The sequence below is a fragment of the Sorex araneus genome, chromosome 9 (genome assembly GCF_027595985.1).
Source record: "Sorex araneus isolate mSorAra2 chromosome 9, mSorAra2.pri, whole genome shotgun sequence".
In the NCBI taxonomy this organism is placed as follows: domain Eukaryota; kingdom Metazoa; phylum Chordata; class Mammalia; order Eulipotyphla; family Soricidae; genus Sorex; species Sorex araneus.
The window spans coordinates 44,386,600-44,403,631 of record NC_073310.1 but is presented as its reverse complement, the minus strand read 5'-3'; the positions used below and the strand labels follow the sequence as shown (position 1 = coordinate 44,403,631).

At 43.8% G+C, this 17,032-nt stretch overlaps 1 protein-coding gene across 2 annotated transcripts in view; it reads right to left on the bottom strand.

Moving 5' to 3' along the window:
• Nucleotides 1-13,393, bottom strand: part of WDR26 (WD repeat domain 26) — a 49,130-nt gene extending 35,737 nt beyond the window's left edge. Inside the window, exons 1-4 of one of the 2 annotated variants that reach the window (XM_055146679.1) lie at nucleotides 12,627-13,393; nucleotides 10,617-10,716; nucleotides 10,412-10,516; nucleotides 4,137-4,273 (exon numbers count right to left, since the gene is read on the bottom strand). In XM_055146679.1, the coding sequence (XP_055002654.1) occupies nucleotides 4,137-4,273; nucleotides 10,412-10,516; nucleotides 10,617-10,716; nucleotides 12,627-13,030 (746 nt within the window). In that variant the 5' untranslated portion in view covers nucleotides 13,031-13,393. The remainder of the gene's footprint in view (nucleotides 1-4,136; nucleotides 4,274-10,411; nucleotides 10,517-10,616; nucleotides 10,717-12,626) is intronic. The other variant, XM_055146678.1, reaches the window with a different exon arrangement.
• Nucleotides 13,394-17,032: the final 3,639 nt, after the last annotated feature.

The following is a 17,032-nucleotide window of genomic DNA, read 5'->3' as shown; positions in this document are numbered from 1 at the left end:
TACTACATGTGCTTAAGGAGGCATAAATGCCAACATTTTTGTTCATGGATTTGGGGATACAAAACGGCCCCTGCTGAGGGGCTGGAGTGATAGCACAGCGGGTAGGGCGTTTGCCTTGCACGCAGCCGACCCCGGGTTCAATTCCCAGCATCCCATATGGTCCCCTGAGCACTGCCAGGGGTAATTCCTGAGTGCAGAGCCAGGAATAACCCCTGGGCATTGCCGGGTGTGACCCAAAAAGCAAAAAAAAATAAAATAAAATAAACAAAATAAAAAACAAAACAAAACCCACAAACAAGGGCCCCTGCTTAAGTGTGACCTGGCCTATTCTGCCTCTCAGAAGAATGAACTACAAAGTAAAAACATGAGGGCATAGTTTATTATTCAAACATGGCCACTAGACCTGACGAATAATTTTGCTATTTTATCTGATACTCTGCTAGATAAACATATGATTTTGACCTACAAAAAAAGCTGTAAGGGTTAGGGAGATGGCTCAAAGAGCAGAGTGCCTGCTATGCATGTGGAACCCCCAGCTGCACATATTCCCAAGCACCGCTGGGAGCAACCTGCAAGCACTGCAACAGGAGTAGGTCACTAGCACTGCTGGGTGTGACCCAAAAAGGGAAGTAGAAAGGTTACTGAATAGTAAAGTGTGCATTACCTAAGATGGGAGTATCTGGTCCTCTACCTGGTTTAATGTAACAATGATAATAAAATATCAGAATCATCTCAGTATACGTGACTATCATACCCTTTCATGTTTTTTTGCTGGCAGTGCTTAGAGGACCATATGTGGTGCCAGAGATTTGAACCAGGATTGCAGTCAGTGCAGCTGCGTGCAAGCCAAGTGCCTTTCCTCCTGCACTACCTCTGGCCCTTATATCCTGATTTGTTTTTTTTGGGGGGGCCAGCGATACTCAGGGGCTACTCCTTGCTCTGTGCTCAGGAGTTACTCCTGGAGGTGCTCAAGGACCATATAGGAGGCCAGGGAATGAACCCAGGTCAGCAATGTGCAAGGCAACGGCCCTACCCAAGGTACTATTGCCTGGAACCCAGCATACCCCATTCTTAACTGTAAAAAATACTGTTCAATTTGAAACTTAAACACAGAATTCCTTGATCTCTTGCTGTTTAGACTATAAACAGTACTTTACTTGGTGAAGCGGAGGGGAGGGAGGTCTCTCAAGCAGTGTTCAAAGGGTTTAGAGATCCTCCTGGAGCAACTCAGTCAACTGGGCTGGACAGTTAAACAGGAGGTCCTGATAGTACTTCGGGACCTCCAAAGCCACCACCTGGTGGTGCTGGGCGGAAGGGAGGAAAGGCAGTGAAGTGCTGGGAAATGGAGCTCAGGGTTTTGAGCACACAAGGTATGTGCCCCTGACCCATCTACTTGAGCTGAGAATTTTTTTTTTTAAATGAAAAAGATTAATTTTGACAAAGTGAACTATGAATGCTACTCATTCAACTTTAAAGTTTCAAATATATGTTTGTGTGTATGTGTCGGGCTGGAACAACAGCACAGCAGGTAGCGGGTAGGGCGTTCTTGCCTTGCATGCAGCCGACCCAGGGTTCGATTTCTCCGACCCTCTTGGAGAGCCCGGGCAAACTACCGAGAGTATCTTGCCCGCGCACCAGAGCCTGGCAAGCTCCCCGGGGCGTATTCGATATGCCAAAAACAGTAACAAGTCTCACAATAGAGACATCACTGATGCCACTTGAGCAAATTGATGAACAATGGGAGGGCAGTGCTACAGTGTATGTGTCTATGTGAAGCTACATGGTGTAAGATAAAGGTACTGAGAGGCATAAACCTTGGGCCTGGATGCCAACTTGTAAACTCTGTCATTTCCTTGCATGAAAAATTCAAGGTATAAACTTGAAGTTCAGTCTTTAAGTGTAAAGTGAAGTTCATTCTGCAATAAAAACTTTATGATTAGGGGGGCTGGAGTGATAGCACAGCGGGTAGGGCATTTGCCTTGCACGCAGCCGACCCGGGTTCGATTCCCAGCATCCCATATGGTCCCCCAGCACCGCCAGGGGTGATTCTTGAGTGCAGAGCCAGGAGTGACCCCTGTGCATCGCCGGGTGTGACCCAAAAACAAAAAAACTTTATGATTGGGGCCAGAGAGAAAGTACAGTGGGTAGGATGTTTGCCTTGCAGGCAGCTGACCCAGGTTCGATCCCTGGCATGCCATATGGTCCCCTGAGCACTGCCAGGTGTGATTCCTGAGTGCAGAGCCAGGATTATCCTCTGAGCACCACTGAGTGTGGCCCAAAAAACAAAACAAAAAACCAAATATAAAACAAAACAAAAGCAAAAAAACTATCATATGATTAAGGTTTTTTTTTTTTTTTTTTTTTTTTTTGCTTTTTGGGTCACACCTGGCGATGCACAGGGGTTACTCCTGGCTCTGCACTCAGGAATTACCCCTGGCCGTGCTCAGGGGACCATATGGGATGCTGGGATTTGAACCCGGGTCGGCCGCGTGCAAGGCAAACGCCCTACCCGCTGTGCTATCTCTCCAGCCCCATGATTAAGGTTTTTACAATAGGAAAAAAGCCATGATAATGGTATCTGATTAATACAAAAAGCTATAATATTAAATATTAGAACAGATAATACCCTTTGAATCTTTTTATGTTTGAAAATTCATTATAGGAGAAAATAATTCATTATGTGTTAGGTAGTGTTCTATTTGCTGAGACCTTATCATACAATAGAATGCTTAAACAAAAACAGCAGCTGGGATGACATGCTGGAGGCCTGGTTCGATCCCTGGTACCACAAAGTCTCCAGGCACTGCCGAGAGTGACCCCTGAGCAATGTGCCAGGAGTAGCCTAAGCACAACAGGTGTGGTCCCAAACAACACCTTTCAACCCCTCCAAATAACGTAACAGAATGCCTGGTAGGTGATCTCTCAGGAAAGGACACTGGGCTGGAACCAAAGCAGCTAATGGCATTAGGGGAAGAGAAAAGGAAGGGATGAATGTCCAAGATTAGGCAGAATTAAAAAAAAAAAATCAAACCATGATGAATATTAATGTCATTAAAGAGTGAAAAATAAAGAAAATGATGCAGGAAAGGATCAGGGACCTTTAAAGTTGAGTAGAAATTTTTTTGATTTCAAGTATGCTGGAAAGTGAGTAGAAAGTTTTCAGAAATGAATGAATGTACGGGTTTATATATTTATTGAGCGTTGTATAAAATATGCCTTATGAAGGGAGTAGGGGTGAAGGCAATGTGACTATGAGATTGCTATAGTATTCCAGCAGAGATTTTTATAGTTTAACTAGGATAGAAAATGTAGAGATGGAGAGAAACAGATAAATTTGGAATGTCCTGGACTTAGGTCATCTATATTTAAGTTAAAATATTTAAAAAATGCAAAAATAGCGATTAAGTTTTTGTTTGAGTAAGTGGGTGGATGAAATGAGGAAAATCGGAGAACAGTTCTGTGGGAATGGAGAGGGTGAGAGACAGCTGGAATCAAAAACTTTGAACATATAGCTTAGAGGTACCTATCAGACACCCGATGGAGATGGTCGGTATGCTATTAGATATATACATTGGAAATTCAGATCAAAGGCTAAATTTAAGAGCCACAGCCATATAGATGGTACTAAAAAGAAATGGTATAAAATGAAAATACCTAGGAAGATTGTGTAGACAAAAAACTAGTGGGTGGTCTACAATCAGTGCTTTAGGAACCTTTTAATATTTAAATAACTGATCTCAGGATGAAATAAGTTTTGTGTAGAGAAAATGCTTAGAAGAACCTGGTACATAACATGTATACATCAAATAAGAATGTTTGTATGCACCAATACTGAAAACTACATTGCTTACAGTTTTTATAGAAGATTAGGAAATGGCACTTCACTGGCAATACTATTTCTTCTCCCTTTCACTCACTTAAATATCTCATTATTCTAATACGGAAAGCTTCCTAGGATGACAAAAATAGTTTGTGCACATATAAGTAAACTTATTCAGACTTATTCAATATTATCTAAGAATTTAGCATAGACAGATGTTGGAAAACTGTTCAGGAAATGTGACTTTGAAACAATAACCTTAATAAAAATAAAAGCCCCTTCACCATCCTCGAGTCTAAGAACTCTGCTTCCTTACCCGCTGAGAACATGAATGCGCTCCGTATTGTATTTCAGTGGCGTCAATTCACAGCGCAGAACTTGAAGTGCCTCCAGGACCTTGCCATCCTCCAGGTATTCCAGGTACTTCTGCTGCAGCAGCAAAAACTTCATCCTCTGACATGACAGAAAGCAGCAGTCAGGGGAAAAAAGTTGATGGAAGTTTCAGAAAATGTTTGTGCCTAAACAGAACAGTAGAAACCATTCTACTATGCCCTTTGAAAACAACTTTTTATAAAAGCTTTAAGACGACTCAAGGTATTCTGACTTTACACAAGTCACAGATCAAGGTAACTTTTCTCATTTCCACTTTAATAAAACTGCTTTGAACAAATCTTAAATTAGCTAAGATCATCAGTGAGCAAGGCATCAACATAGCAAAATGGGAGTTCTGCCTCAAGACACCAAACTAAAATTTTATTTTCTGTACAAAAATTAAAACTATTCCAAATATTCTTAAATTGCCTTTTTAGAAGTCTGATTTTTATCAGAGGTCACAGGAGAATTTCATGGAACAAAATTTGAAAATATAGAGAAAAACCAGTTAATGGGGGATTATTTAAAAGCTACGAAGTGAAAGAAGAACCAAGCAGACCAGAAAGCAGAACTAAAGTCACAGGGGAGAGGTGACAAAGTGTCAGGTTTGGACTTAATAAAGCTGCCCAGCAAATGCTCGAGGGGTTGGTATGCAAAATACTGAGTATCCTATGACTAAAGAAAATAAGCGAAAGCTTGATGGCCCTGCTCTCTAAGAGGCAATAGAGAGGCCTACTGCTGAATGCAAACATCTTTAAAATGACTCAATATGGGCTGGAGAGATAGTACAGCAGGTAGGGCGTTTGCCCTGCTCATATCCGACCTGGGCTGATCCCTGGCATCCCAAATGGTCCCCAGAGCACTGTCAGGAGTAATTCCTGCGTGCAGGGCCAGAAGTAAACCCTGAGCATTGCAGTGTGTAACCCAAAAAGCCGTGGGGGGAGAGAGGGGAAAAGACTCAACATTTCTCTATATATTAGTACGAATCTGATCACTGATGCATTTGCTACAAAGCAGACAATTATTGTCAGACCTTTTCTCCCTGAAGGACAAGTCATTTCCAGCTTACTGCTAAATAACTTCACATTTAGTTTTTCTTTTTCTAAAGCATGTTTGGCTTTAATACTCTGATGTATTTCTTAACCCTGTAGTTTTACTTTTAAATGGAAAGTGATCATCACAATCTTAGAAGCTTTTTGCTAAGATGAAAGAGATTTCTGAGTACCATGCTTGAAGTTTTCTTTAAACCTTATATCTAATTTAGGTCAACTGCTTAGATAAATAGCATCAATCTGTTACTTGTGGCACTTAAGCCAACTAATAGAGGTAAAAAAGTAGATTAAAATATGTTTGTCACATTTACGAACTCCAAGGAACATAATGGCAAAGATCTCAAGTAACTTAAAAAAACCTGTAAGGACAATCTGTGCTTTTTCAGTAGATTGTTTACTTTAAAAGCACTTTAAAAAACAAAACTGTTGTAAAATAATAGTATAGAGATGTGATCTTTTGTTTTTAAATTAAGGTCATAATGAACTTCATAAGATTTTCTATTACAGCGTATTTGGAAGGTATAATCAGTCTACAAGATGGTTTCTAGAGCAAGCAAATAATAATAAATGCTCTCACGTAATTTAGCAACACATTGAAATACATTTCTGATAAGATACATAGCTCTTATTGGATGAGAACCTAAACTTACATCAACCGATGAAACAGAAAAAATTCAACACATACTACCTCCTCTACAAAAATTATACTTGTATTACACTTACCAAATTTTACACATAAAAGTCAGGCTTTCTAATGTCTCAGAAATATATTACAGAGGTGCCCTGAAAATTATTGTTGTATATGTAACCAATAGTTAACTTATGTATTTCCAATGAAAACTCATACTCTGAAATCCATTCAGTACAGAAAAAAAGACTAAATTAAACTATCTAAAATTCAAAGGATTTCCTATTTGAAATTACTCTAGATATTCTCACCATTTTCTCTGCTGAGACCTCGATTCTTTGTATTTTTTTTGGGGGGGGGCCACACCTGGCGGTGCCCAGATTACTTCCGGCTCTATGCTCAGGAATTACTCTTGGGAGTGTGTGGGACTCATAAGGGAAGCCGGTGATCACACATGGGTCAGGCAGTTGCAAGGCAAGTGCCCTACCCGCTTTAAGACTTCAATTTTTTACTCAGAGTTCATACACTTTCATTTATTAATATATATATATTTTTTGCTTTTTGGGTCACACCTGGCGATGCACTCAGGAACACTCCTGGCGGTGCTCAGGGGACCATATGGGATGCTGGGAATTGAACCCGGGTCAGCTGCGTGCAAGGCAAACGCCCTACCTGCTGTGCTATTGCTCCAGCCCCTCATTTACTAATATACTTTTAACAGGTTTATTTCACCATGTTTTGATTCAGATTTGAGAATCATGCAGGGTTTTTTTTTTTTCATGTAAATACTATATGAATTGGCCAATATGTATATTACATGAAAGTTCAGGGAAATCTGTTTTTGTGTTTAAAACAGATTTTAAGTTATTATTTTGAAGGTAACTATCACCAGGTCCTATTCATAATCCCACCTTCCATTTCAATGTGTGTAAAGTGCCCCATCTACTATTTTCCCACCAAGATCTTACTAGATCTTTCAGTCTCCTTTTATGTGGGAAGAGGAAAGCAGATCAAAGTTTTCAGACACCAAAAAGTATTCCTGCATATACAGGGGAAAGCCATTGGTAGCATAAAGAACACTTCTAAGTCATTTCATCCAGATTAAAATAAAGAGCATCCTCAAGAAGTTCAAATACTGGTCATATGCAGCCATATGCATGGTGACTAACATGCTGCTGGCAAAACGTGGCTGGAGATTTTGCCAAAAGAAAAAAAAATTTTCCTGTTTGTGTGTGTTTGAGAGGGGGGTGTGTGTAGGGGAGAGAGAGAGAGAGAGACAGAGACAGAGACACAGAGAGACAGAGAGAGATACAATTCAGGTTAAAGAAAGGATTCAAGCAAAGGATTCACTGTGCTTGACTGAAAGTAGTACTAGGGTTGTTGGGAGCGCTTCTTAAATTTTATTTACTTTTCTACATAACGAACAACAACAAAAAAAAATCCTCTCCCCCCCACCATCAATTTAAGCATTCAACACATACAAAGATTTAGAGTGAATCTGTATCTTACTCCTCAGAATTTAAAGCACAAAAATGTATAGAAACTTTAAGAAAATATACACTTCACAAATTACTGAAAAAGTAAAAATCCAGGCAAAACTGCAGTTTGCTGAGGTAATTAAGAACAGGGCTTCACTAATGGTTATTTCCAAAAATATCATGTGGTTCCTAAATGAAAAGCCAAACCCCCCCAAAAGCTGAGAAAATAAGCATTCCTTTATATCTTTTTCCAACTTCTAATAGATCTTTAAAAGAGATTGTTTCTGGTCTTGGGTAACTTTCATCTTTGAGCGGAGCTATATTTCTTTCTTTTTTATTATCTAGCCTAAACCTGAAGAAATAATCTTACGAGGATAATTGGAATGGTAATTTCACATAGCAAATTCTGTTTGTCCTAGATCCTACCAGTATTTGAATTGTTTTATTTCTTCCTCCTACATAATTTGATTGAAGTCAACACAAAAGAAAAAACCCAGAAGTTACAATATGCAGGAAGTCTGGTTATCAAAAGCAGCCTCCTTGAGTTAGTAATAGACTGTTTGGAATAAGGTTATAACCAAGTTGTGTCAACTTGATCATGACTATAAGAAAGGGGAAAATGAATATTGAAAGTAAAGCTCTCAGAATTCTTATCTTTGAAATAATTTCTGTACATCAAGTTAATATGAAAACATGCTTCCATATTACACTAAAAAATCAAACATTTTTAGGCATATAAAAACTCTGGTTTGAGAAAATTCTGAGGCAAGTCTTATTATTTTTAGTATTATTTATCTGGAAACTGTTTAAAAATGGGTAGACAGGAGTCAATAAAAATGTTCAGGTTTTAAAGTAAAATGGAATTTAAACCTAGTGTAAGTCATCAACTGTGTGCAATTACAGTAATTATGTTAAAAACCTCGAATAGTGGTCTTCTAAGATATTATTACAAACTTATGCTTACATGATATTATCTTCTGGAGACAGGAGTGGGGGGGGGAGAGGAGTATTTCTAAACACAATTAGGAAAGTGAAGAGCAACTTTTAAAAAAGCTTGAATTGAATCTTTAAAAGCTATTGATTCATCAATGCTTAAAGTGAGATAAACTTGGAACCCCTTTCTTTGCACAAATTCTAAACAGTTTGATGGTGTGAGGCTCAGTCAGAGATTTAATCTTCACATTTTATTAGATCCTAGAACGTCCTATAGACTGAAAAGGCTGTGAAAAGAAAGGAGTCCTCCTGGGCTGGAGCAATAGCACAGCGGGTAGGGCATTTGCCTTGCACGCGGCTGACCCGGGTTCGATTCCCAGCATCCCATATGGTCCCCTAAGCACCGCCAGGAGTAATTCCTCAGTGCAGAGCCAGGAGTAACCCCTGTGCATCGCCAGGTGTGACCCAAAAAGGAAAAAAAAAAAAAAGAAAGGAGTCCTCCTTATTATCTACAACTATTCTTTCTTCAGTTTACATGTTGCTTTGCTTTTAATGAAGGTTTCTAATGAGAGTCATAATCTAAATCCAATACAAAAGTTTCAATTTACTATACACAAAAAAAAGGAAGTGAGTCTATTAAATTTTTTATACTAATTACAGATAAGTTGGATGAAGCTTTGGAAAAAAAAAAAAACCAATTCCAGCAGGAAAGATACACTTCTCTGAAAAACAGCCCAGAGGCAAGTTCTTCTAACGTTACTATAATATAAGCAGCACTGACTTGTCCATTGGGGGGGAAAAAAAACCCAATTCTTATTTTGGCCATTTAATTATTTTTGTTTTAGGGCCAGTTTCCATTCTGTCAGAGCTAACAATTCATGAAAAACTGCCCATTAAAGTACAATTAGCTTTTAAAAGACAAATCCAACTACATTGATTAAGGGAAATTTAGTTACTGGCAAATTTGCAGTCTTTTTGACTATAGATGGTTAAGTTTTTCTAAGTTCATTTGAGTTTCATTTTAAAACTTCACCGTGGAATTTATTACTCCCTAAGTTTGTTATCAAGCATCTGTTTCATTGGTAAGCAAATTCTTAACATTTTAAGTATTTATTCAAAGAAACTGGGTCATCAGTTTAAGTGAATTTAGATCTGTTAATATTTTCTTATATCATCAATTCATTTGAAAATCCATTCTCTAAGATTACATTGTTGTATAAATTTTACTAAAAATTTTTGTTCAAAAATACTGAAAAAAACAGCAGCAACAAAACACCAAAACAAAACAGGAGTCTCTAGTAGGTTTACAGGCAATGTCAGAAAGATTAATGTTTGTTCCAAAAAACAAAACAAAATGAAATTGTCATTTACTAATATTTAACAAACAGCTGGTTTCTCTACTTCACTTCCTATTTGACTTCTTTCCCTCCCCCACCAGACAGGAAGTTGCTTTTGACAACAAATGAATCAGCTAGAAGTTAAAAAGCCAGCAGCTGATTCTTCATAGTTTCCAATCACAAGCTTTAGAAAAAACTTACCCCCTCCTCTCCCTCACATCTATTGAATTAAAACTTACTGCTATGAAAGATTAGGATTTATGAAAGAAACTAACAACTCAAACTACTAAATTGATCTTATGGGGGAAATAAGGCCAGTAAGAAGGATCCAATGCTCAAATATGCACACAAACGCTCCACTAGAATGATACGTTATATAAACTTTGACACTCAAGACACATAACTGAACTGCAAGGTGGGGGGAAACAACAGATAATGACTATATCAGCTATTTAAAGTTATATGGACACACTTTTTCTCTTTACTATTTGGTATTTAAAATAATAGAAATGTACAGTTCATTCTATGTTCTATAAACAGCACTGAACGCATAGAAATACTTTAATATAATTTTGAAGAAGCTTAAATTATACAATTCAAAGCATACATTTACTAAGCATGATTTTATAATTTAAAACTCAAATTTTAAATCTAAATACCATCCTATTTTACAAATTTGTTATGAAACAACTATTTTTTATGCCTTATCTTTTTAAGAAGTAGAAGCCTAGAATTATCAATAACCTTCTAAAATAGCATAAATGTGAAACTAAGAACAAAAGTGTATTTACCACAATTATTCCCAACAACGTTTGAGAGATTTCAAGTGCGCCTCTTACCACAATAGCATGAGGAGAATGCACTAAAGGCTTTAGCTCATTCAGGTCATTTTCTGCCTGTAAAAATTGGTATAAAAGAAAAACAGAAATGTCACAAAGTGTACATCAAATATGTAATTTTAGCAGCAGTCACACAGCTCTATATGCCCTACTTTACCTTATCCCAGTCTCCTTCCATGACATGATTTCGGAATTTGGTAGCAGAAGGATGTTCTAAACGACATCCTGACTCTTGCATGAGGAGGTCAACAGTCTGGCTGCAGGAGAGATACAGTGTAAAAAAGACCTGACCAAACTTTAGGGTTTTATGCTTCCAAATAAACTAATGTCTATGAAAACAGTCCTAAAAGTTTTTAAGTAACCTCCTGATGAAGGAAAAGAAATAGCTTTAATGTGCTTGGCCAAACAAACTTGATTCTTAAATTGTCATCTACATTTATTGCAAGTCAAATTAAAAACCTTCTTGAAACCGGAGTAAAAATAATCTAGTTTTGTCATGAGTTAGTACACGATTTCTAAAATGTGCTGTATCCAACTGGTTAAATAATGAAAAAACTAGTATTTATGGTACTAACCTTACAACTACATTTTTAAAGACAAAACCTTAGCCCCCAACAAGGTAATATAGATGACCTGTGTCAGCTAAGAGCCTCTTATGCAGACACTATGTTTGCATAAAAATTCGACTCAGTTAACTTTTAAATTAAAATAAATCCAGCATCAAAAACCATTCCTTTTTTTTCAACACTAAAAATAGCTAATTTACTATGGTGTAGGTTCCAAACAGTCACGAGTTATTTCCTCCTGCTGCTGTCAGCTTGCTTCTTGTCTCAGTAAATTGTTCTGTTAGCATTTACAAAATCTGTTTTTCATACTAATCCATTGCCTTAGAGAACAGAACAAAGCGAAATCTTCCTGTATTTCTCTTTTGAGAGCTTAAAAGAGTCATCAAACGTGGTTTCTTCCATCAACTATTTTGGTACCTAAAAACCTTCCTTTAACACCCTTGCATAGTTGGGTTTGTAGTTTTTTCAGGGCTTTCTTACAGCTTCGTTTCCTTTTAGCTCAACAGTGTAATCATCTGAATCAAAATACTTGTCACTCTTTTAAAAGGGGGGGAAGCACCCCCCCCACACACCTCCACCAAATCCAGAAATGCAAAACTACACAGGGCCCGGCCTAGGAGCTTATTTTAATCTGGCCTTTGAAGCTAGGAAACTGACTGTTGCACGTTTCCCCCTCGGTCGGCCCGGGTTTAAGTTTCCCCCAGCTGGGCTCCGAGGCACTCCCACCCAGCCCACTTTCCACTCCGAGGCCTTTGTGTGCCTACAGAAGAAAAAAAAAAAAAACAAAAAAAAAGCAAAAAAAAAAAAAAATACCCGGGAGGTTTGGGGCCAAGGTCGGTGCCTACCCCTCACCCTGTTGGAGGGACACAAGGCCACCTAGACTGTCTCTGAAAATAAATGATTCACCAGATCAGATGACCCTTCTCCGGAGGCAATCATCGCCCGGAATCGCCCCGGGATTTCAGGCCGGTTAGGGAGCAGGCCTCTGGCACACACGCCGCGGCCTCGGAGAGACATCAACACCCGCTCTGACTTCATTCTTCCTATCAGATGCATTCAACCACCTCCTTCCCAGGGCTCCCAGCCCCTCCGTTCCCATAAACACTTGTAGCCGCCTGCCCGACCTGATTGGTGCTCGGCCGGGGCTATCTGTCACGGCTGGGGGTGGGGAGGTGTCCCACAAAGATGCCTCTGAGATACACTTGAAAAACAAACCCTCCAAGCTTCATTATTTCCACCAGCTCGAAGCCACCCCTCCCCCGCCCCCCCCAGCCGGGAGACCCACTCCACATCTGTCTTTATTGACAGACAATTAAGCTCCCAAGGTGTGCGGGCAGGGGGAGGGGAGGGGGCCCCGCAGCTCAGGCTCGCCTGCACCCCTCGAGGCCCCCCCGCCCGCGGGGCTCGCCTCCCGAGGGGGGCTCAGCCGGCTGCATCCTCTCGCCCCTGCCAGCCCGCTCTGTCTGCGCCCAGTCCCCCGGGGTCGGGGGGGATCCCCCCCACCCCGGGGGGCCCCGCGCCCCGGCCACCCCCCCTTCCCACTCCGCACCGCCCCCCGCGCCCACTCGGCGCAGCCCCGCTTGCCCGCCAGGGCCACTTACTTGAGCCCTAAGCCATTCAAGTGCTGTCCTATGAGCCTAATGACATCCTCGTCGGACTGCGAGAGCCGCTTCTTCTTCTTGAGGCTGCTGCCTAGGTCGGGGGTGGCCAGGGAGGCGGCGGTGGTGGCGGCGGCGGCGGCGACGGTGGCCGAGGCGGCGGCAGCCCCGCCGGGGACCCCGTTATTGACATTCAGGCTGTTGCTATTGTTGCTGGCGGCGGAGGGGGCGGAAGGCAGGAGCCCATTGGCGTGGGCCAGGTCCCCCGCGGACGACGACGACGAGGGCGACGACTCCCCGTTCTGGGCCGACAGGCAGGCGAGTTCCTGGGTCTGTCCCTGGCCCCCGCCGCCCCCGCCGCCGCCGCCGCCGCCGCCTCCTCCTCCTCCGGCCCCGTTGGCCTGCATGATGCTGCCGCTGACCAGGCTGGGGCCGCTACTTCGGTGGGGGGCGGCGGCGGGGGCAGCAGCCGGGGGGAGTCCCACCACTACCACCACGGAGGAGGAGGAGGACGCCGACGCCGAGGACGAGGACGACGAGGTCGGAGGGGAGAGGCCTGCTCTGCCTGCCGAAGCCCCGGGCTCTCCTGCTCCCTCCGCCGCCGAGGCTCGGGGTTTCTTCCGCGGGGGCGGGGAGGCTCCGCCGGTGTCCGAGTCGGAGGAGGAGGAAGCGGAGGCCAGAGTTTCCTCGCCGAGAGAGGCCGTGGTGGGAAGCCGGTGGGGCGAGGCGGGGGAGGGGAGGCGGGGGCCGGGGAGAGGGTCGGGGCGAGGGGCCGGGGCGGCGGGGAGGGGTCAGGGGAAGGGGGCGAGCGGCGGGGAGGAGGGCGAGGAGGAGGAGGAGGAGGAGGAGGGGGAGAAGGAGGATCCGGGCCCTTTCCCCCCCCCCCCTCCCGGAGGCAGCTCGGGGTGCGCGGCCCGGGGGGTCGCGCCGGGGGGGGGTCGCCGCGGGGCGACCGAGGGGCGCGGGGCTGCGCCGCGGGGCGGCGGCGGCGGCGGCGGGCGGCAGCGGAGGCAGCTGCCGCCTCTGTCCTCGGCTCGGCTCCGCTCCGCTCCCTGGTGTGTTGATTCTTCCCCCAGCTGCTGCCTAATGGAGTCCAGGCGCCCGCGTCACAGGAAATGCCTATACTGCCCTCCTCACTCACTTCCGGTGGCAGGTATGGAACCTATAAGGGGCCTGTCACCCGGCACGTGCGCGGGGGGCCGGCCCGGCCCGTCGCGGGGCCGCCCCGACCCGACCCCGGAGCGCCGCGGCGGCGGCGGCGGCGTGTGGGCTCCGGGCCGGGCCGGACGGGCAGGCCGGGCCGGGCCGGGCCGCTGCCGAGGCGCCGGGTGCGGTAGGCCCCGGCCGCGCGCTCCCGCCGGGGTCTCCGGACTCGGAGGGGGCCGGACGGCGGGGTGGTCGGCGCGAGAATTCCCAGCGCGGGGGGGCTCCCCTCGGGGTGCGGGGGGCCGGCCGCAGCAGGTCGGGCCAGGAAGTTGCCTAGCAGAGCGCTGTGTGATGGGGACGAGAAGTCACCCAAAGGCCATGGGTGTGGAGAGCAGGGGAGGGACTTTCCTAAAGGGGGAGGGGGGGCACCCGCTTTTTCAGCCCTCGCCCGGCACCTCCTTCGCCCTTCCAGCTGCCTCTTGAGTCACTGGCCCGATTAGGCTGCAGCCACATCCACCCAGCCGTGGCCTGCAAAACATGCACGGAGAGGAGGCTTCCGAACTGCCCCCACGGAGCCAGGCAGGACGGTTTTAGGTGCACCGTGAAGCACTGCCGTTGCGACTTGCCCCTGTACCTCTGGGCTGAGCGAAGAGTACCAGCGAGGAACTGGGCTACTTCTTCATCGCGGGGAAACGGCCCACCTGACCCCAAACAACGATTTATTGGGTTGGATGTGCTTGACGGCAAGGTGCAGGCAATTTCCTTAGTAGTGAGAAAATGATTTCACCTAAGTTCGCCCAGGGAAAAACATATGCACCAAAAACGTTTCACCTAGCTCTGGGACGTATCAGTAATTTTTATCATGACCATTATTAACATTAGTAACTTGGAGGCCTTTGGAGACCGGCCTATTTACAGTTAGACTATAATAAAGGATGCTGATGAGAAATTACTCAAGAATGCTGAGCTCCCTTGCTCGGCAGACTGTAAGGAGGGCAGAGGAAGACCAGTGCAGAATCTCATAGATTAATTTTGTCATCTTCACCACCTCGAATCTCTGCTTCCAGGTGGCAGTGTAATTACTGCAAGGTGACTCACGTTCAGCATTTTTATTCACCTGGGACGACAGAGTTCTAGCTTGGGGTTCACAGGGCACTGTCCCTGCATCCAGGTGAGCCTGAATTACTAGATGGTTAACACCTTCAGCGAGCCCTATTTGCATATTAACTTTAGACTGCCTTGTGATTAAAAGCGTGGCTTATACAAACTTTTAATTTTAGCAAAATAGCGCTTAAGAGTATTGAGCCCATAGCAGAATCGAGGCAAAGTTTCTGAGGTAAAGACTAGAGCATTTGGAAAGGGACCATGTAGTGGGGGCTAGAAATAAGGCTGGAACTTCATTAAAGAAAGTCGAAGGATGAAAGGAAAAAGAAACCCGGCTCATCTGCTGCCTGAACTCAATATGGATATCCCTGTTTTTAATTTAATTTTATTTTTGGTGTTTGGGTTACACCCGGCAGTGTGCAGGGCTTACTCCAGGCACTGATGCAAGTAAGCACCCTATACGCTGCTCTATCTCTCCAGTTCCCTCAGCTTTTAAATTTTTTATGTGACCTAGACTGCTCTTCAAGAAGTTCTGAATTTATGAAGTCCATGTGGACACACACTTTTCCTCTAAATCAATGTAATTAACTCTTTGTACTGTGATCTGTGTATTGTTCCTCAAAGTTAGCGGTGGGTTAAGTTCTCTTTGTAAGTCATAAAATTATTTTTTTGTTTTTTTTTTTTTGCTTTTTGGGTCACACCCAGCAATGCACAGGGGTCACTCCTGGCTCATGCACTCAGGAATCATCCCAGTGGTGCTCAGGGGACCATATGGGATGCTGGGATTTGAACCCAGGTCGGCCTCGTGCAAGGCAAATGCCCTACCCACTGTGCTATCACTCCAGCCCCCTGTAAGTCATAAAATTAAAGTACTGGTTCTTAAATACATTTATAAAAAAAATAAATGGAAAGGTTAAAGAGCATAACGGTATCCAGATAAATTTCCGAAAGGAGGGTAATTATTTTGTGAACTGTTTGTTTCAATGACAGCAAATCTGCTTTACAGAGATAGGTTTCTTCTACCGGTTATCCTCCAAGTTTGAAAATCACTCAACTGGTCCTGACAGAGCAAAATATACTAAGTAAAATAAGTCAGGAAGAAAAAGATAAATGCTACATTGTATCTCTTGTATGCAGCATATGAGAAAACAAAGCAATGGAACAGACAAAACCAATTCATATCTAACCCTGGGGTTTGCAGGACCAACCATAGGCCCAGTTCACAGGCCCGGAGTGATAGTATAGTGCTTGCTTTGCATGGGTCGACCAATGTTTGATTCCTGGTATCCCATATGGTCCCCTGAGCCTGCCAGGTGGGTCCAGAAACACAAAAGAACCAGCTTAGAGCCAAAAAGGGAGGGACTTTGATAGATCACAGTAGTGGGGGTTCCATAGTGGCAGACAAAGTATGATAATTTACTTCTGAGGAAGTGTGATAAAATACCCCTGTAACATAATGATTTAAATGAATTATCACCTTAAAAAAAGAAAAAACTCTGAATGTCATATTGACAAATCATTGTCAATGTGTCAACTGTGAAAATTCAGAGCTTCGAGATTTTAAAACGCCAAGATTGTGTGGGGATTTTAAATAAAACCTACACCAAATTTTCACAATGGCCTGGGAGATAGTTCAGAGGGCTAGAGCACATGCTTTGCATACAGAGGCCCCGAGTTCAATCTGTGACACCATGTGAGCACTGCCAGGTGTGACCCTGATAGTCCCCGAGCACTGATGTAGACTCCACCCATCTAAAATAATAGGATTTCACAATGATTTAAAATTAAAAATTAGGCACTGTGATTTGCAGTTCAGTTAATGATGGTGTTTCATGCATGTCATGTTCAAACACCACACCCTGCTCTTACCCATCCCCAAAACTAGTTTTCTTAAAACTTGCAGAGTTTGGGCCGTAGACATACTACAGCTGGCGGGGCATTTGCCTTTTGCCCAGCCAACCCAGGTTTGATTCCCGGCATCTGACATTCCAAATGGTCTCCCGAGCATCATCAGGAGTGATTCCTGAGGGCAAAGGCAGGTGTAACCCCTGAACCCCTGGGTGTGGCCAAAAGCCAAAAACAATAAACAAACAAAAAACAAAAAAACAAAATCCAAACAAAAAATCCAACACCCCAAACCCCAAACAACAAGAAAAACC